The sequence below is a fragment of the Opisthorchis viverrini genome (assembly GCF_000715545.1).
Source record: "Opisthorchis viverrini unplaced genomic scaffold opera_v5_68, whole genome shotgun sequence".
Classification (NCBI taxonomy): Eukaryota; Metazoa; Platyhelminthes; class Trematoda; order Opisthorchiida; family Opisthorchiidae; genus Opisthorchis; species Opisthorchis viverrini.
The window spans coordinates 422,958-439,638 of record NW_008751724.1 but is presented as its reverse complement, the minus strand read 5'-3'; the positions used below and the strand labels follow the sequence as shown (position 1 = coordinate 439,638).

Genomic DNA, 16,681 nt, shown 5'->3' with positions numbered 1-16,681 from the left:
GTGCTCCGTACGCCAGTCGACCGACTTTCTCGAAGTTTTTTTTTCGCATAACCATGTAAATGGTAGAAACGTGTCAAGGAAGGTTGAACAATGACTTGACAGCGGAGTGTGAAAGCCACCTCGAGAAAACTCGGTTGCACGGGTAACTGCAGTTTCCCAAGATAGGGGCCCTGAGACGCGACACATCAATGTTTAGAGACGTTGTCAGGCATGGCCCATCCAGCCTTCAACTCAATGTTTAGAGACGTTGTCAGGCATGGCCTATCCACGCCTTCAATTGGGCTCATGCATTCGAGCTGTTGCCTTAAATGCATAGCTCCCCCGATAACCTTTCTAGTGAAAAGTCCACTGACACTGTATTGACGCATCAATTATACCAGCTATCGCCTCCAATGCAGAGCTATCTACCTCACATGCCCAAATCATCGGTGAACGAAATTATGGCAGCCAAAACCACTGTACAGCAAATACACGGTTTTTACAGCTGATGATGATCTGGCAGAAAACACTGCAGCATACAGGGAACGCCATGACTCAGCCTATCCAAATTATAAGGTGAACACTTCAGTACAAACATTCTATCATGACTGAATAACGAACTGCCCCACCCGCTTGTTCAGGAAATACATTGCTTCGGTTAGGCCAGGGAGACTCTCTCTTCTTCATTTGGTGTTACTTCGGAGAAGAGTGTTTTGGATGCCGGGATCTAATGACGTAAACATGCGAAACAACAAATTTCCTCGACCGGTTGTCAAACTTGGTCGGTTTTCATTCGATGAGGAGTCAGCTGCAGGTGTGCGAAGCAAGTAGAGCATATCGAAAGTAACACCCATTACGCTTTCGCAAAACCATGCACATGCTATCGCGTTAAGGAAGTTCTTGTACATCGATGGGACAGGTTCCTTTCGGTTCCTTACTGCCATGCCACCAGAAGGAAACACGAAGACTGGGATACTGCCAGGTTGCCCAAGCCTAGACAGGGGAAGTCGAGAGTCAGAGGTTAGGTTCGAACCACGGACCTTCCGGTCAGTAAATTCGCGCTCTTACCTCTGAGACATCTCGCCCCATCGGAGAGACAACTAGCCTATCTATTGTGGTTGATGTGAAGAGGCTGAAGATGTAGGAACATATCTGATGGATGAATAGAGCTAAGCGCTAGGCGAAACAAGTCAGCACACTGGTTCTAGATATAAGGTGATCCGATAGGACCAGAATGAGCTAAAACGTGGAGAACGTGATCTCTGTATGCCATGCGATAGTACATAAAATGCTGGATGTTAAAATCAGTCAACAGCATTCTTGTGCAGAAATGCTTACCAAAATTCAGAGGTGCTGGATAAGCCTGTTCAAATGTCGCTGCCGAGGCTCCTGATGGTGTGGCTCCAGTTAGTCCTGATAACAACTGAGGGTGGTGGGAGTCCGAGGTCGCACCCCAACCAGACTCAGTCCATAAACCCGTTGGCCCAGAAGGTAAAAGATGTGTAGAGCCGGATTGAGGAAACGAAGCGTAAACACTCATATCAGTACTGGGTGCAGTTGTAGCCGAAGTCTGGCCTTCCGATAGCGATAAATTGCCCCCATGCGTAGAAACTGTTCCAGGTTGTGATCCTTGTGATTGTTGCCCGGGTGGAGGTGGGCTAGTGGGCATGAAACCTTGCTGTCCCGTAGACTGATAATAGCTACGCGCCAATGCAGCCGCCTGCATCAATGCAGCCTGGATCATCGGTGACATGTACGTATCCGGTAGAGGTACGTAACCGCTTGCGGACTGAGTCACATCGGTTGCAGCAGCCTGAGCGGAGGTTTGGCCAGGAAGTGGAACACGGGGAATGGAGACTAAGGCAAACGGGGATCCGGTTGGGTAGGCACTGGCAACGGGGCCTTGGATGCGGGAATAAGATATTGTTGGGCAACTGGTTGACTGAGGATCTTCCGCTATCTTCGCTAATACCAACGCCACGGCAGCTCTACACTGATCGGGTTCACCTGCAGAAGTAAGATTGCATGCCACACCCCCTTCATATTGGTTACAAAGACTTAGTGTGGAAGAACAAACATAGATAAACCAGTTATCTTGTGCAATCAAACCAAACAATTGCCTTCTCAGACTAGCCGAAACACCTCAAAAAGCGAGAGCAAAAAAAGGCCTTCAGAAGTGGATACGTCCAGCTGGTGTCACATTAACCTGGCAACAGGATATTCAGTTTGAGAGTGACATACACATCTATGATACCATACCTACAACTTGTTCGAATACAGATGGTTTATCCAGACATTCCGCTTGGAAATGGAAAGTCTTACCAACGTACCACACAACGGTAGACAGGCAGAAATTTCTTCGCAAAGTACAATCAGTCTTCTTAACGAGAAGCAGTACAAGTGTGCAAGTGTTTTAATTATTCAGCTGGATCGATTGGCTCCTTCAAATTCGCGTCTCTCTATTGTACCCAACAAACGGTGTGTGAACAATTCACAAATGAAAACGAATGTGGTGTACGTTGAAGTTGCGGACAACGGTTTGGCTTCATTCGTTCCCGGCGCAAACAGAATTCGGTTTCAAGGTTGACACAAACAACTGAGTTGGACAACTCAAAGTCTCAGGAAATCAAGTGCCCCTTTCGTTGGCCTCCTGTTGATTTCCCGCTAATAAACAGCCATCTTGTTTAAATTAATTACTTATTACTGATCACTTCTTGTCGGACCGGATCGTCGCGCGATACGAGCTAAATCCACTAATCCATGAGATCTCATAAAAGTGAATAGAATCGTGACGTTCAGCTTGTCGAAAACCGATCAATACTTTTCAAAACTGGCTGACTACTTCGCGGCATGGAGTCACGTTCAACAGGGGCATGAAAATGAGAATTCGGAGTATGAAAACAGACCACAGCTGAGAAGGTTGCGAATCACGGAACACAAGTTCAAACTAAAAAAACAGTTGGTGGCGTCTCAACTGATGATAGGCAAGTAGGAAAAGTGATTTTTGCGCAATACACTTATTTGCAAACGAATGAGACAACTAGCCTATCTATTGTGGTTGATGTGAAGAGGCTGAAGATGTAGGAACATATCTGATGGATGAATAGAGCTAAGCGCTAGGCGAAACAAGTCAGCACACTGGTTCTAGATATAAGGTGATCCGATAGGACCAGAATGAGCTAAAACGTGGAGAACGTGATCTCTGTATGCCATGCGATAGTACATAAAATGCTGGATGTTAAAATCAGTCAACAGCATTCTTGTGCAGAAATGCTTACCAAAATTCAGAGGTGCTGGATAAGCCTGTTCAAATGTCGCTGCCGAGGCTCCTGATGGTGTGGCTCCAGTTAGTCCTGATAACAACTGAGGGTGGTGGGAGTCCGAGGTCGCACCCCAACCAGACTCAGTCCATAAACCCGTTGGCCCAGAAGGTAAAAGATGTGTAGAGCCGGATTGAGGAAACGAAGCGTAAACACTCATATCAGTACTGGGTGCAGTTGTAGCCGAAGTCTGGCCTTCCGATAGCGATAAATTGCCCCCATGCGTAGAAACTGTTCCAGGTTGTGATCCTTGTGATTGTTGCCCGGGTGGAGGTGGGCTAGTGGGCATGAAACCTTGCTGTCCCGTAGACTGATAATAGCTACGCGCCAATGCAGCCGCCTGCATCAATGCAGCCTGGATCATCGGTGACATGTACGTATCCGGTAGAGGTACGTAACCGCTTGCGGACTGAGTCACATCGGTTGCAGCAGCCTGAGCGGAGGTTTGGCCAGGAAGTGGAACACGGGGAATGGAGACTAAGGCAAACGGGGATCCGGTTGGGTAGGCACTGGCAACGGGGCCTTGGATGCGGGAATAAGATATTGTTGGGCAACTGGTTGACTGAGGATCTTCCGCTATCTTCGCTAATACCAACGCCACGGCAGCTCTACACTGATCGGGTTCACCTGCAGAAGTAAGATTGCATGCCACACCCCCTTCATATTGGTTACAAAGACTTAGTGTGGAAGAACAAACATAGATAAACCAGTTATCTTGTGCAATCAAACCAAACAATTGCCTTCTCAGACTAGCCGAAACACCTCAAAAAGCGAGAGCAAAAAAAGGCCTTCAGAAGTGGATACGTCCAGCTGGTGTCACATTAACCTGGCAACAGGATATTCAGTTTGAGAGTGACATACACATCTATGATACCATACCTACAACTTGTTCGAATACAGATGGTTTATCCAGACATTCCGCTTGGAAATGGAAAGTCTTACCAACGTACCACACAACGGTAGACAGGCAGAAATTTCTTCGCAAAGTACAATCAGTCTTCTTAACGAGAAGCAGTACAAGTGTGCAAGTGTTTTAATTATTCAGCTGGATCGATTGGCTCCTTCAAATTCGCGTCTCTCTATTGTACCCAACAAACGGTGTGTGAACAATTCACAAATGAAAACGAATGTGGTGTACGTTGAAGTTGCGGACAACGGTTTGGCTTCATTCGTTCCCGGCGCAAACAGAATTCGGTTTCAAGGTTGACACAAACAACTGAGTTGGACAACTCAAAGTCTCAGGAAATCAAGTGCCCCTTTCGTTGGCCTCCTGTTGATTTCCCGCTAATAAACAGCCATCTTGTTTAAATTAATTACTTATTAGTGATCACTTCTTGTCGGATCGGATCGTCGCGCGATACCAGCTAAATCCACTAATCCATGAGATCTCATAAAAGTGAATAGAATCGTGACGTTCAGCTTGTCGAAAACCGATCAATACTTTTCAAAACTGGCTGACTACTTCGCGGCATGGAGTCACGTTCAACAGGGGCATGAAAATGAGAATTCGGAGTATGAAAACAGACCACAGCTGAGAAGGTTGCGAATCACGGAACACAAGTTCAAACTAAAAAACAGTTGGTTTCAGTCGCTACGATATTCGACATATCGGGATACTTATACACCTGTAATGCACTACTCATAAGGTTGCTGAAAATTCGTCGACAGTCCACGATCGATTCGCCCTTCCTGGGACTTAGTTGCCTGGAAACATCACGAACGAGAGATTCAGCTGGGTTCCACGTGAGTCTCTCGCAAAATCAAATTTGCTTGCAAATGAGTGTATTTCGCCAATTTCGTGCAATTTGGTTTCAAGTAGAACATAAGGTTGACGGAAACTCGGGGACTGCGCCTACCTGATGAGCCCCAAGAAGGGCAAAACTGGTCTTGGGCTGTCGGCGAATTTTCAGCAACCTTATGAGTAGTGCATTACAAGTAGAAAAGTGATTTTTGACTTCGGGAAGAAGAGGGGGGAGCAGAAGCAGAGGATAGGCTTATGGTTGATATTCTAAGAGGATGAGAAGGAGTGTCTGTCGTACTGAGGCTAACAACAAAGATTGAGGCAAAAAGAAAACAAAACTTGGCTTAGGAAAAGAGCATGGAGAAAAACGAAGATTTAAGAAACGGAGGCCCAGTGAATAGCGTCGTTTTATTCTGGCTCAAGTGAAACCACGAGATAGGGAAGAAGCAGATTTAGTGTCTTGAATACTTCAAGAAATGATAGGGTTTGACACATCTCTGGCGAATTCACAAGGATACTATTACGGCGTAATATAATATGAAGATGTATAACATATGATGTAACGTTCAGTTGTAACACCCTTTGGGCGCCTGGCTGCCATGCCACCCCAGGAAAGCATGACAGTAGAGATACTGCAAGGATGCTCAAGCCTGGACGGGAGCAGTTGAGATACCGGAGATGGGTTCGAACTACGGACTTAGAGCTAAGTAAGCTCTTACCTTAACCACTGGGCTGGCTGAGGCTCAAGTAATATGGCATATATATAGCGTGGCATAATAAACGTACATTATATTGCAGTACGGTACATTAGTATGGTACAATGATGTCGACGATAACGAGAATACCGTAGTCCACAAGACGAAGGGCAAACCAACCCCCCCCCCCGAACAACAGGTTTAGTAGTTGGACACACATTTANCCCCCCCCCCCCGAACAACACGTTGAGTTGTTGGACACACATTTATGTGGACAAGGACTGCTCTCAAATGACGGCAGCTGGAGGTCTGAAGTCAGCGGACCATAGTACAGCAGTGGTCAAAACTATTGCAGCCTGCCGAATTCTTTCCTTTCCTAGCAGTACCATGGTTGTGGCACTTGATCCCACCACAGTTACCCTGTAAATCTGGTTTACAACGATCATTCACAGAGGAAAACCGTGCATCCACAGCGAAATTACAAACCTGCGATTGTGATACAACGTTCCATCAAATTGAATTCTTTGGACTTTTGTGAGATTTGGATGAATGCCCCGGTTCGGTCTTTGATCTCTTTCACGTAGCTACCAACTTTGCCAATCACCAGACCGGCGGTACAGTTTGGAACAAGGATTTTCACCTGAGGCGCACAAAAACATGGATGAGATATATTAGTTCGGAAATTGTCACCCCATGTACACTAAAATTCAATCCTTGTTAAAAATCGAACAATACGGAGAAGGTGCGTGGAGTAAAGTACAGTTAAGCAACACAGTCGAACGGGACATGCCGGGCGACAGCCTGTGATCACAAGCAGTCTGATCAACCAATCTTGTAATGCATCTATAAGTGTGATGAAATGCCTGGGGAAAAACATACATTGGTGTGCGTGTTGGTGTGAACAAGAGGTTCAGTACAGTAACTCGCCGCCCGTAGCTAACAAAACTTCGCATAAGTTCATATGCGGCTTCGATGAGAGGCATATGCGAAGCGATTAAACTATCCCAGCTGGTGGTTAGAAGAGCTATAGTGACTAGGGTAGGAGCATCATATCCAGAGAAGGTTCCAAAACGACGTACTGTAGTCTCTAGTGCTGCCAATTAGAAAATGAAGACAAAACGCCTAGTAGCATCACCATAAAAATACGGTAGTGTTTCCAAGTTGTAAGTTGCAGTTGTACAGGGGTAAAAATAAATAATCGCTCACCCTTTTAGCGCGACCCGAAGGAAGCATGAGGGCTGGAACACTGCCAAGATGACCAAGCCTAGACAGCAGCAGTCGATATGTAGATAATAGGTGCGCGCGCTTTAACTACTGAGCTCGCAGGGCTATAAGAATCAGGGACGTTTGGAAGTGCTAAAAATCGCCTAGTCGTAGCAAAATTACACAGAAGAAATACCATGATTTGCAAAGCTTTTGAGCTTTGCTTTCAAGAGCTTTCAAGAGCACCTAAAACGAACTAGCAGGAAGCGCAGCCACGCCTCAGGCAGATCAAGTGAGTTTATTTATAGGAGGTCGAATGTATCTATGAATTGGGTATCAGGGGGATGAGTATGAATGTCAAGGTCGGTCAGATCTGTCCAAATATTAAGGCACATTTTAAACCACAAACATCATTAGAGAACCAAACTTCCTAGTCACCGAAATGTGTTCACTTGATACTGCCTGGCTCTTCACGAACGTGTCTTCGAAGCACGTATGTGGCACTCAGTCAGACATAAGGATTCTGAGTTAAAAAGCCTGATTCTGATGTACAGCGTGCTATTCCAAGTATGTATCCGTGGTCACTCTAACAAATTGGTTACTCGCTTGTGGTACCGGGTGAGCTAGAAAACCTCTCACCGGAAGAATCCTTCCATGCGCGCCTATCTGAATGTGATCACCAACACTACCTGTATTTTTTTAGCAGCACATGCGCAAAACTCTTGACTACCATCCCAATCCGCGCAGTTCAAACTGACCAAACAAGCGGTTCGACCAGTTAAGTCTCGGCTAGTCAAGCCTGGTGTGTCATCGGCCGTGAGTGCGTCGGACATCCATCTAAACTGTTACCCGAGGCCGCCTGTCTGTCCTGGAAATGTGATCCTGATGGGCCTCAAAAAGCCTCTGACACAAACCTACAAGATCTGTTGCTAAGATGGATTTGTGCGTACATTGATGACTTTCGCACAAGGGATAAACCGGGATCTGCGGCCATTCGTAGTCATAAACACTTAGATTCAAAACGTACTTCCGGTACAAGAGGAGGCCTATGTTTTCTGCGCGGCGGAGAATTTTCCAGGAAACCCTAACCGATCAAGGAATGAGCTCAAAACGATCTTTTGTGGAGAGAAATAGGGACAGTTGAAAATCAATTGAAACCCATCTCTTCACTTGCAGCTGATTCTTCGTTAAAAAGAGCCAAACGACCCTTCGCTTCCAAACGCCTCGATATGGCTGGGGTTAGGTGCTCCAAGGAAACAAACAGCCATCTCTTGCAATCCACCAATTCCACCCAAGAGACCTACTAGAATGCGAACTCGACGAAGCGAGTTCTGTTTATCAGGAAGGAGGTGCTTTCACTAAAACGAAAGATAGAAAACTGTTGCCACAGTTTACAGGCCGGCTGAGAGTCACTCACTCGTCCGACTGAAGAGGTTGTCCAAAACCCTGGTCCTTAAACAACTGCAGCGAGAACTTCGATCTGATTGGGCCACTGAGATTACTCCCCGAATCCATCCGAGACAACGTATTTCCATTCTATCGTTCTCGGTAATCATTCTGCTCTCTCGCAGTTGTATGTTCAAGGCCGACTGACAACAAGGACCTTACCGACACCATAAGCACCGCTGCTTCATGAAGATGCCCAAATAGATTAACACACAAGATACTGCGGCGCCCCCGACAAGCGACGCCCCCTGTGCTGGGTCAAGAACAAGAGCGATTATTAAACAAGTCCTGTTCACATCAACTGCGGGAATGCCCACACCCTGTTGAGTAGTTGCAGCCTGAGAATAACACTTCGTATTCTCCAGATACCGTATGCTTCTCTGAGATGACAGTATCCAACTCAGAAATCATGTGAATGTCTGCAGCAAGAATGCACGTCTACTAATGTGCAGCGGTCCAGTGGACAGCTCTAGTTTCTACGGGATCGTCTTTACCTTGGGTGGTCATACTCACAATGCGCCGATTTCTTGGAATCCCGACTTGTCCAGAATTGTGATTCCCCAGTATAGCATCTCACCGAATCCGTAACCGCGAACCATCGCTTGTTCCATCAACTTTCATGCTGCGTTCGAGCCTATCCAACGTGAATCAGTATGGATTAGCCTTTTTGTTGATGGCGTAATATTGCAGTTTCACCAAAACCCACACAATTTGTCAACAAAAGGTCGAGTTCGATTGTGCGGTGAAACGTTTGAAGTTGATCTCCCATTCGCTACGAGATGGATGTGTTCTTCATAACCAGTGTTATTCAACTTCGCGATTAACTGGGCACCTTGACGGACATTGAGACAGTGTTCTGGCATCGAAACTATCTCAGATATTTAAATTGCAGACGTCAAACATGCTCTGTCCTACTTGACGAAAACGAAACACCTATCATGTGCTCTCAAACGCGTCGTCTACTGTGCAGGACTGGCGATCGGTATCAGTCAGACAAAATGCTTCTCCATGTAACTGAGTGTTCTTCGCATGGGAGATGGTAAAATCGGGACGAGTCACCACACATCGACCCTTCTGTTCTACCGTTCTACCCAACAGATGAGTTAAGGAAGTGATTGACCATTCTGGATACAACGATCTTATAATAGCGCCAAATGTGTTAATGATTATTGGTACATCGGAAGCTTTGAGCTGGTCTGATGGAAACATCAGAGCAGGAACAGCAGACGGTTTTCGGGAAAGCCCACTCTTCCTCGATGAGTCAGCTGGTCATATTCCACAGGTTACACTGGCAAGGTGATGTACTTCGTACGTCATAGGATGGTTTGCACCGTAGAGTAATCTTCCTTCAGCTTTGTGTCGGATGGAGACGACCCAGAAGCAGTCAGTCCATGACTTTCACCAGCCAACCGAGTCGCACTGGTAACTGCTGCCTCCTCGGATGGGGACCGCAGGGCGAGAAGAAACAACGGTTACTGACCGTGCCAGACATGACTTTGTCACGCAGCTACTGGTGGTCCTGCATTAAAGCGACCGTCTTCACTGCGTAGCTGTCACTTCCTGCCATGCTCAACAAACAGATCCATTTGTCATCAGTGCACAAATCGGACCATCTGCTGCAATGAATGGGTCTCATTCCCGTATCCCCCTTCTCGATGAAAGAAGCCGTAGCAACTGAAACCACAGCGCTCTGGTGCACGACTCCTGAGCTGCAGAACTAACTGACCGAAACGCGTTTATGTAGTCGACCGAAAGCATTAGTTGTCCAAGCACGTAGTTAAGTATCGATCGCCATGTGTGTGGACATGCTGCTGATGAAGTAAGGGAAAAGTTCCCACCACGCTAAGATATGATCAGTAATGTAGTAGTAACCTCAGGTCAAGTGGGTAAGAAACAAGCGTTCTAGGGACATTTGTACCACCAAGTAGAGATGTTAGTAAGGCAAACGCTCTGGTTATTCACTTCCATTTCGCCCTCGCTCCGCAAAAAGTAACATATGGTGCAGCATCGTCAGGTATGTCGAGTTGGGTAGATGACCATTTGGACGGCCGTGAATCGGTACGCCAGCATCGAACTCAGGAAGCACTCATGCACGAATTGCTGTCAGACATAGGTTAAACGAAGCCGAAGCCACAAGGCAACGCCCATTGGAATTCGACACAGGTGGTTCCACATGTGCATACTAAAACCCTCATGCTGATGTGAAGGGATTCATCGATGGCGATAGTCTTTCCAGGGTAGCGGAACTCTTGGAAGACAAGAGGGAATTTATGAATAAAAAAGACTGCGATTCGCTAAAATGATTACGGATTGTTGGTCAAATGGATACTGAACCACTATTCAGCTAGGTTCCGCTTATCGGCGAACATAAAGAAAACTTATTTTTCGATACACCACTCGCCCAATCTCAAGAATGCTTCCCTACGTGATATCGTATGGCTGTACACGTCAACAAAATACAATATAGTTTGTTTGTCCTTCGGAACTAAGACAGCCTCTCTGATAAGGCAGGATTAGACTGCATTTTTTCAGAGATTTGATGGAGAAGGGTATTGTATCGATCTTAACACAATTATCATCAATCCCAGGTTGAAACAGTAAATCACCACACTAAACCGGAAATATGGATGGCCGAAAAACCTGGCCTCTGCTGATTTACGATACAGAAAATCGAAAATCTTGTCGCCGTGAGCCCAGGTCCCTGAACAAAGACGATCAATATGTTCGCAATTATGGAACAGCTGATTGTCATCATTCGACCAAGGCTGTTTGGTTAAGATAAGCAGGCAAAAGAAAGTGCCGCAACGACATTTTACCCACGATTTACTCAAAATCTCTGCCGTTTTGCTGATGCTTGATACAGGAAAATGGTCCTCCAAGCCATAAACGCAGTAACTGTTTATATGGCCAGTAGTATTGTTCGAATAAAACTGACTGTGGTACCACAGCAATCATGAGTGAACATCTTAGGTCGTAAGTAGATAAGGCACGCAACTGCATGAGCTGCGCGAGCAGACGCTCCTGTGAGCTGTAGAATCCTATACTCACCACTCGTCACAGCCAATCGCGTGACACCCCTCATCCACAAAATAATTCATGAAGGTAGTGTAATTGTCTTCAGACTGCATCACATGCTCGAATAATGTTGTGTAAAGTTTTCAGCAACCTTACGAGTAGTGTGTTGCAACTAGTTGTGCGCATGTAGAATCCTATACTCACCACTCGTCACAGCCAATCGCGTGACACCCCTCATCCACAAAATAATTCATGAAGGTAGTGTAATTGTCTTCAGACTGCATCACATGCTCGAATAATGTTGTGTAAAGTTTTCAGCAACCTTACGAGTAGTGTGTTGCAACTATATATGTTGTGCGCAATGATGTGTGGGGTCCTATTTTCTAGCGAGGATCATCCGAATATCATCTTCATATCAACCGTTTGAGTCCAAGCGTCTTCGCATTCAAAAGGATGAAGTAACGTCACACAGGCGACTCTGTCGGAAGCATATCAATCGAGAAAATCGTCGCTAGTTCAAACACTGATGAGTAAAGGTGTGATCAGACGATACCTGGGACATTTGCGAATCTCTTCAATCGACAACGTAGGTCATTGATTACTGATAGATCCCAGCAACCAATCCGCATCTCATCCAGTATCTCTACGGGTCAAAAACGACAGGTGTACGAACCGGCTGATACTGGAGCCTGTAAATCCGATTAGCCAAGAAGGCCAGTGATATCCGTACGTTTCGGACTCGTTTATACGACTGTTTGCATGGACATCCGTAAGCAAGGAATTGAGAGAGGTGTCTTTTGACATAGTGGCTATTGCAGAAGTAATGGATAAAAATAAGAATCTCAATGGACTAGAGTGGATGTAAATTCGTCATTATTGGGTGCTCTTATTTCCCAGTTTGTTCTGATGTTTGTTTGGGAAGTAAACCTCAGAACTGATCAGGACAAACACAGGATTGATTCGAGTGTAGGTGAACCGAACAGGATTTCCCATGCCCAGGTAGAAGTACACAAATAAGAACGCAAGATAACATTACTCGTCTTTCGCTGTTATTAAAAGACAACTTCTTTGGTACGTTGAGCACAGGAAGCAATAAAGGAAGCTTTGCAAAATCTGTATCGTGTTCCATAACGCCCTTATGAGTTCTCGTCGATGTTTTTTTAGATTGAAAAAACCCCACCAGCGCTCCGTGAATCGCAGACCCGATGAACAGATGCCCACCAAGTATACATACAACTGGGTAAGAAATTTTCAGAACGAGGATTTGATGCAAAAAAAGGATCCAAAGAGCTGGAATTAAAGCCAGGTAAGGCAACCAAATATGGTAGTGGTGAAAACCGCGGAAAGGTTTACTTTGGTTTCACTCCCTATTATAGTCTGCTCGCACGCAGATTTTCGGAGAACACCAGCCCCCCCCCGTTCCCTACGGGGCCGCCCCCCCCCCCCAGTGTCCTACGGGGCAAATGCTAGCCTCGAACGGATATTTTGGCGCCCTATGCTTCTCGTTAGACCTAAGCGTCCTTGGTGAGAGGGGAAGAGGAGAAAACACGATTTTTCAACCATTCGATTTTCTTCCCGCAACAAGCACGCTTTGCATTTTTTTGTTCGTTCTCATTTCAGTTGAGAAATACGTGTCTACCACTGACCTGTACCGTTGGACATATCGTCGTCACTCGGGTATTCGACGGTCATTCAAACAAACAACACGTCTCAGCCATCTTAGGCGGCCAATTAAAACTGTTTGGTAAAACTGGGTTAATTGAGCTAAGCAGCTGCATCGTTACTTACCCAGTAGGTAGGTCGGGTTGTATCAATTTTTCTCAAACATATGGTAGTAATGCGACCAAGTTTATGTTGTATACACATCTCCCCGATGACATTCTCCCATCATGCCAACTCCGAAGACACTTACAATCCGGTGAATGTTAACCTTGCTTGGATTGCACGCAGTACAAGTTCATGCATAAGTTCCGAAGCTACCTATCACCCCTAGTTCACAGCTCCCGGGACGACAGGAAATGGAGATACTACCGATTTCCGAAAAGTATTGCATACTCCCTGGATGTAAAGCACACTGAATCCGTGGCATTCAGACCATCAACGGGTCTGGCAAGTTACAAAGCGACTGAGTTCATCTGCAAACTGAAAACGATGTGTGAATCCAAAATTCGTGATTAATATGTTTGGAAGGAGGTTCGCATCAGAAGGACCATCGTCTAGAAGGTTATCACGGAGGATATCACTGACAGCAAAGTTGAGAAAGAACGGGAAAATAGTAGACACTTATCGCGCCAAATTAGTGATATGAACCGAGTATAGCTTTCCACAAACCATTTGGTTGTATAGTTATTCAGCCCAGCAACTATACAGAGTCAATCAAGGACCGCACAGATCCCTAAGAGTGCCTGTCTTTCATCGGTGGATGTGACGGCGGTCAAGAACTTAGTGGAGGGCAAAACTTGTCCAACACAACCTCGAACAGGGTTGACACCAACTCGTTCCTTTCGCAGCTCTTTCTAATGTCAGTTGAGTAATCCATAAAGAATTAGTGAACGCAAAAGTTTTGGATGAGTTGATACAAGGTTGTGGCTGCTACAAAAGACAGGAACTCGGCATGACAGCCGGTTACTCCTGGATGGAAGAACCTGTTCATCGCTCCGGATCTTGGGGAACCTAACGGCTAATGCTCGTATTTGCACGCCGCTACCTGTTATCCGGACTTGAAACCTTGTAACGGTCAAGGTTGGTGAACCATTTTCTAATCCCGGTCTCTGTGGAAAGAGGGGAGGAGGAGGAACGATACATGTAGATGACAGTACGACAGCCGGAGTACTGGACCACCTAGAGCCGTGGGTGTTTTCAAACATCGTCAAGCGGAGTACCATCTATCTCGCATATAGCCTCGCTAATATCTTCGAGGGGTTTCTGACAGTTTCCCGAAGCCCCTTCTGAAACACGTTCAGACCACAATGACGTATAATTAGCTCATCATTGGCTGACCTAGAGTCAAGTGCATTATTGCGTACACTGTCTGAGAGTAACTGGGGCTGGTTCAACCACCTGAAGAAGGAGATTGATTGTCGTACACGCCGGTCTATGTGTCGAGTACATCACATTCTGTAAGTTTTTCCGGTGTAATCAAAATCCTCAGAGCTCTGGGAACTTGGATCAGTGTTGGGCTTGTCCTGGTCACGCGACCATAAAAATCACTAGAAATTTTGCGCACACAAAACGTTAGTAGCATCACTATAAGTATACCAGTGAAAGGGACAGCTTAAAGAGACTTCAATATGATCTTCATCATCATCAACATCATCAAAGACAGCAACATCAGTGTTGGCACTGATGCTTCACTGCCGTACAATCATATGGTTCGTCTAGTTGAAAGCCCTACAGTAAAATAAGAGAAAAAAGGGGGTAAGGGAGGGGATCTAGTGCTGGCCTGTGGTCAAGCATTCTGAGGTGCCTACACCTCCAACCGCCCACTCAGACAGCACGAACGCCACTGACATCCATTGGCCGCCATTTCTTGCAACGTCTCTAGCCAAGCACAGACGGGGTCACGGTGACCCCATCCTGGAAGGCATACAACACCAACAACACCCAAACTCTTCATGAGCTCTTTCACGCCTTTCTGCCAAATCATGTACTGTCCACCTCGCGATTTGTGCCACCCTGAAGAAGGCATGGAGAACAACACTCGTCTCAGTAGACGGTGTTTCTGCATGCGTAGCACATGACCGAGCCACCGTAGTCGATGGTGCTGGATGTTTTCTCCGGATTGAGGCGCCTGCAGCACAACCAAATCCCCGTTTTCTAATCACCTCGTTACTAACACGCTGATGCCATCCAAAACCAGCCACGCTTGATTCTCTCACAGATGTTGCCAAACGAACCACATGACGCAACTATCAACGGGTATCCAATCAGGCAGAGACGCTTCCGCTCGTTCGCTCAATACAAAACCCACTCCAGCATATCCAGCTGCAGCGGCCCCTGCATCACCAGAGGTGCGCAGCCGGAACCTGGTAGAGAGCGAGGGGGCAGTTAGTTCGATTAAAGTAATTGCGTTCTACGTCCTTGTTTCTGACAGACCATATACATCAATACAGAGGGGATCCAGCGTACGCGCAAGAGCCACTTGTTGACCTGCTTGCTTCAGAGTGCGAACATTGAAGGTGGCTAACTAGACAGGCTTTCCGGGCGGTAATGCGAAGAGTAGAGCACGCGGTACTACCAGTCAGCAATCCCACAGAGACGACATCTTTATCATCATGAAACGAGATACGTTACAGAGGACGCACGAACTGCTCAATACGACGTTTGAAGATATCAAGTTTACAATCGAACGGAAGGAACAATCGACTACCATTATTGGATGTTTTAGTGAACAGGAAGGTGGATGGGACCCTGAGTATACAGGAAAGAGGCATATACGGATCAAATACTGAACTACAACAGCAACCCAGTAAACCACACGAAGAGCTGCGCCCAAACCCTGCAGCACCACAGAATTACGGAGGAAGGAAGAAAACCATCCATTCAGAGTGTTCCAAAACAATGGATATCCAAGGAATTTTATCAAGAGAAGCTTGAAGAAGAAAACATGTCAGCGACAGCGAGAACAAGCCACCAGACGGGTATTTCTACCTTACATCAAGAATACATTTGGACTCACAACCAGAGTATTAGCCCAAAAAGGAATTGTCATGGCCTGTAAACCGAATGCTGCGTTGAGGGAACCAACCCGAAGAACAACCAAGACAACACAAAGAGCACCAATGTGGCATACCAAATCAACTGCAACAACTGCAACAAATTCTGCGTTGGGCAAACTGGGAGGAAATTATGCACACGAATAAGGGAACACAACGCGGCCATCAGGAGGCATGACCCCTCTATCCCTGATATCTATACACGAAGATCAAGAAGATTACAAATTCAATCTGGAAAACCTGAAAATTTGGGCACACGGAGAGATAAGACACGGGAGGGAGTTTCTGGAAGCATGGTACTCCACAGTTGATTCGATCAACCGATCCATTGGACTGGACCGAATTTACGCACCACTAAGTGCAAAGGACCAACTGCTCCACGGAATACTAAAGGAGAGCCAAATATCGGATCCACATACCAGGAACCAAGGAACACCTTGGAGTCGGGTCAACAAAGGTCACAAACCGGAACCCAGAGGGGTCAACGACACAGGTCATTCCAAATTCAGAACACGAGGGCAGTTGAGGCCAGGCTCAAAGGTCACGTGGTCATCGGTCTATCAGGGC

The 16,681-nt window shown here is 46.2% G+C and overlaps 2 protein-coding genes across 2 annotated transcripts in view; one reads left to right on the top strand and one right to left on the bottom strand.

The window, feature by feature from the left end:
* Nucleotides 1–4,227: 4,227 nt before the first annotated feature.
* On the top strand, nt 4,228–4,506 carry T265_04230 (hypothetical protein; the record flags this gene model as incomplete). Its single annotated transcript, XM_009168923.1, has 1 exon — nt 4,228–4,506. The coding sequence occupies one exon, from the start codon at nt 4,228–4,230 to the stop codon at nt 4,504–4,506; it is 279 nt and encodes a 92-aa protein (XP_009167187.1).
* A 1,711-nt stretch (nt 4,507–6,217) lies between these two features.
* Nucleotides 6,218–16,681, bottom strand: part of T265_04227 (hypothetical protein) — a gene marked incomplete at both ends in the record, with an annotated part of 69,248 nt that continues 58,784 nt past the window's right edge. Inside the window, one exon of the mRNA XM_009168920.1 lies at nt 6,218–6,375. The remainder of the gene's footprint in view (nt 6,376–16,681) is intronic.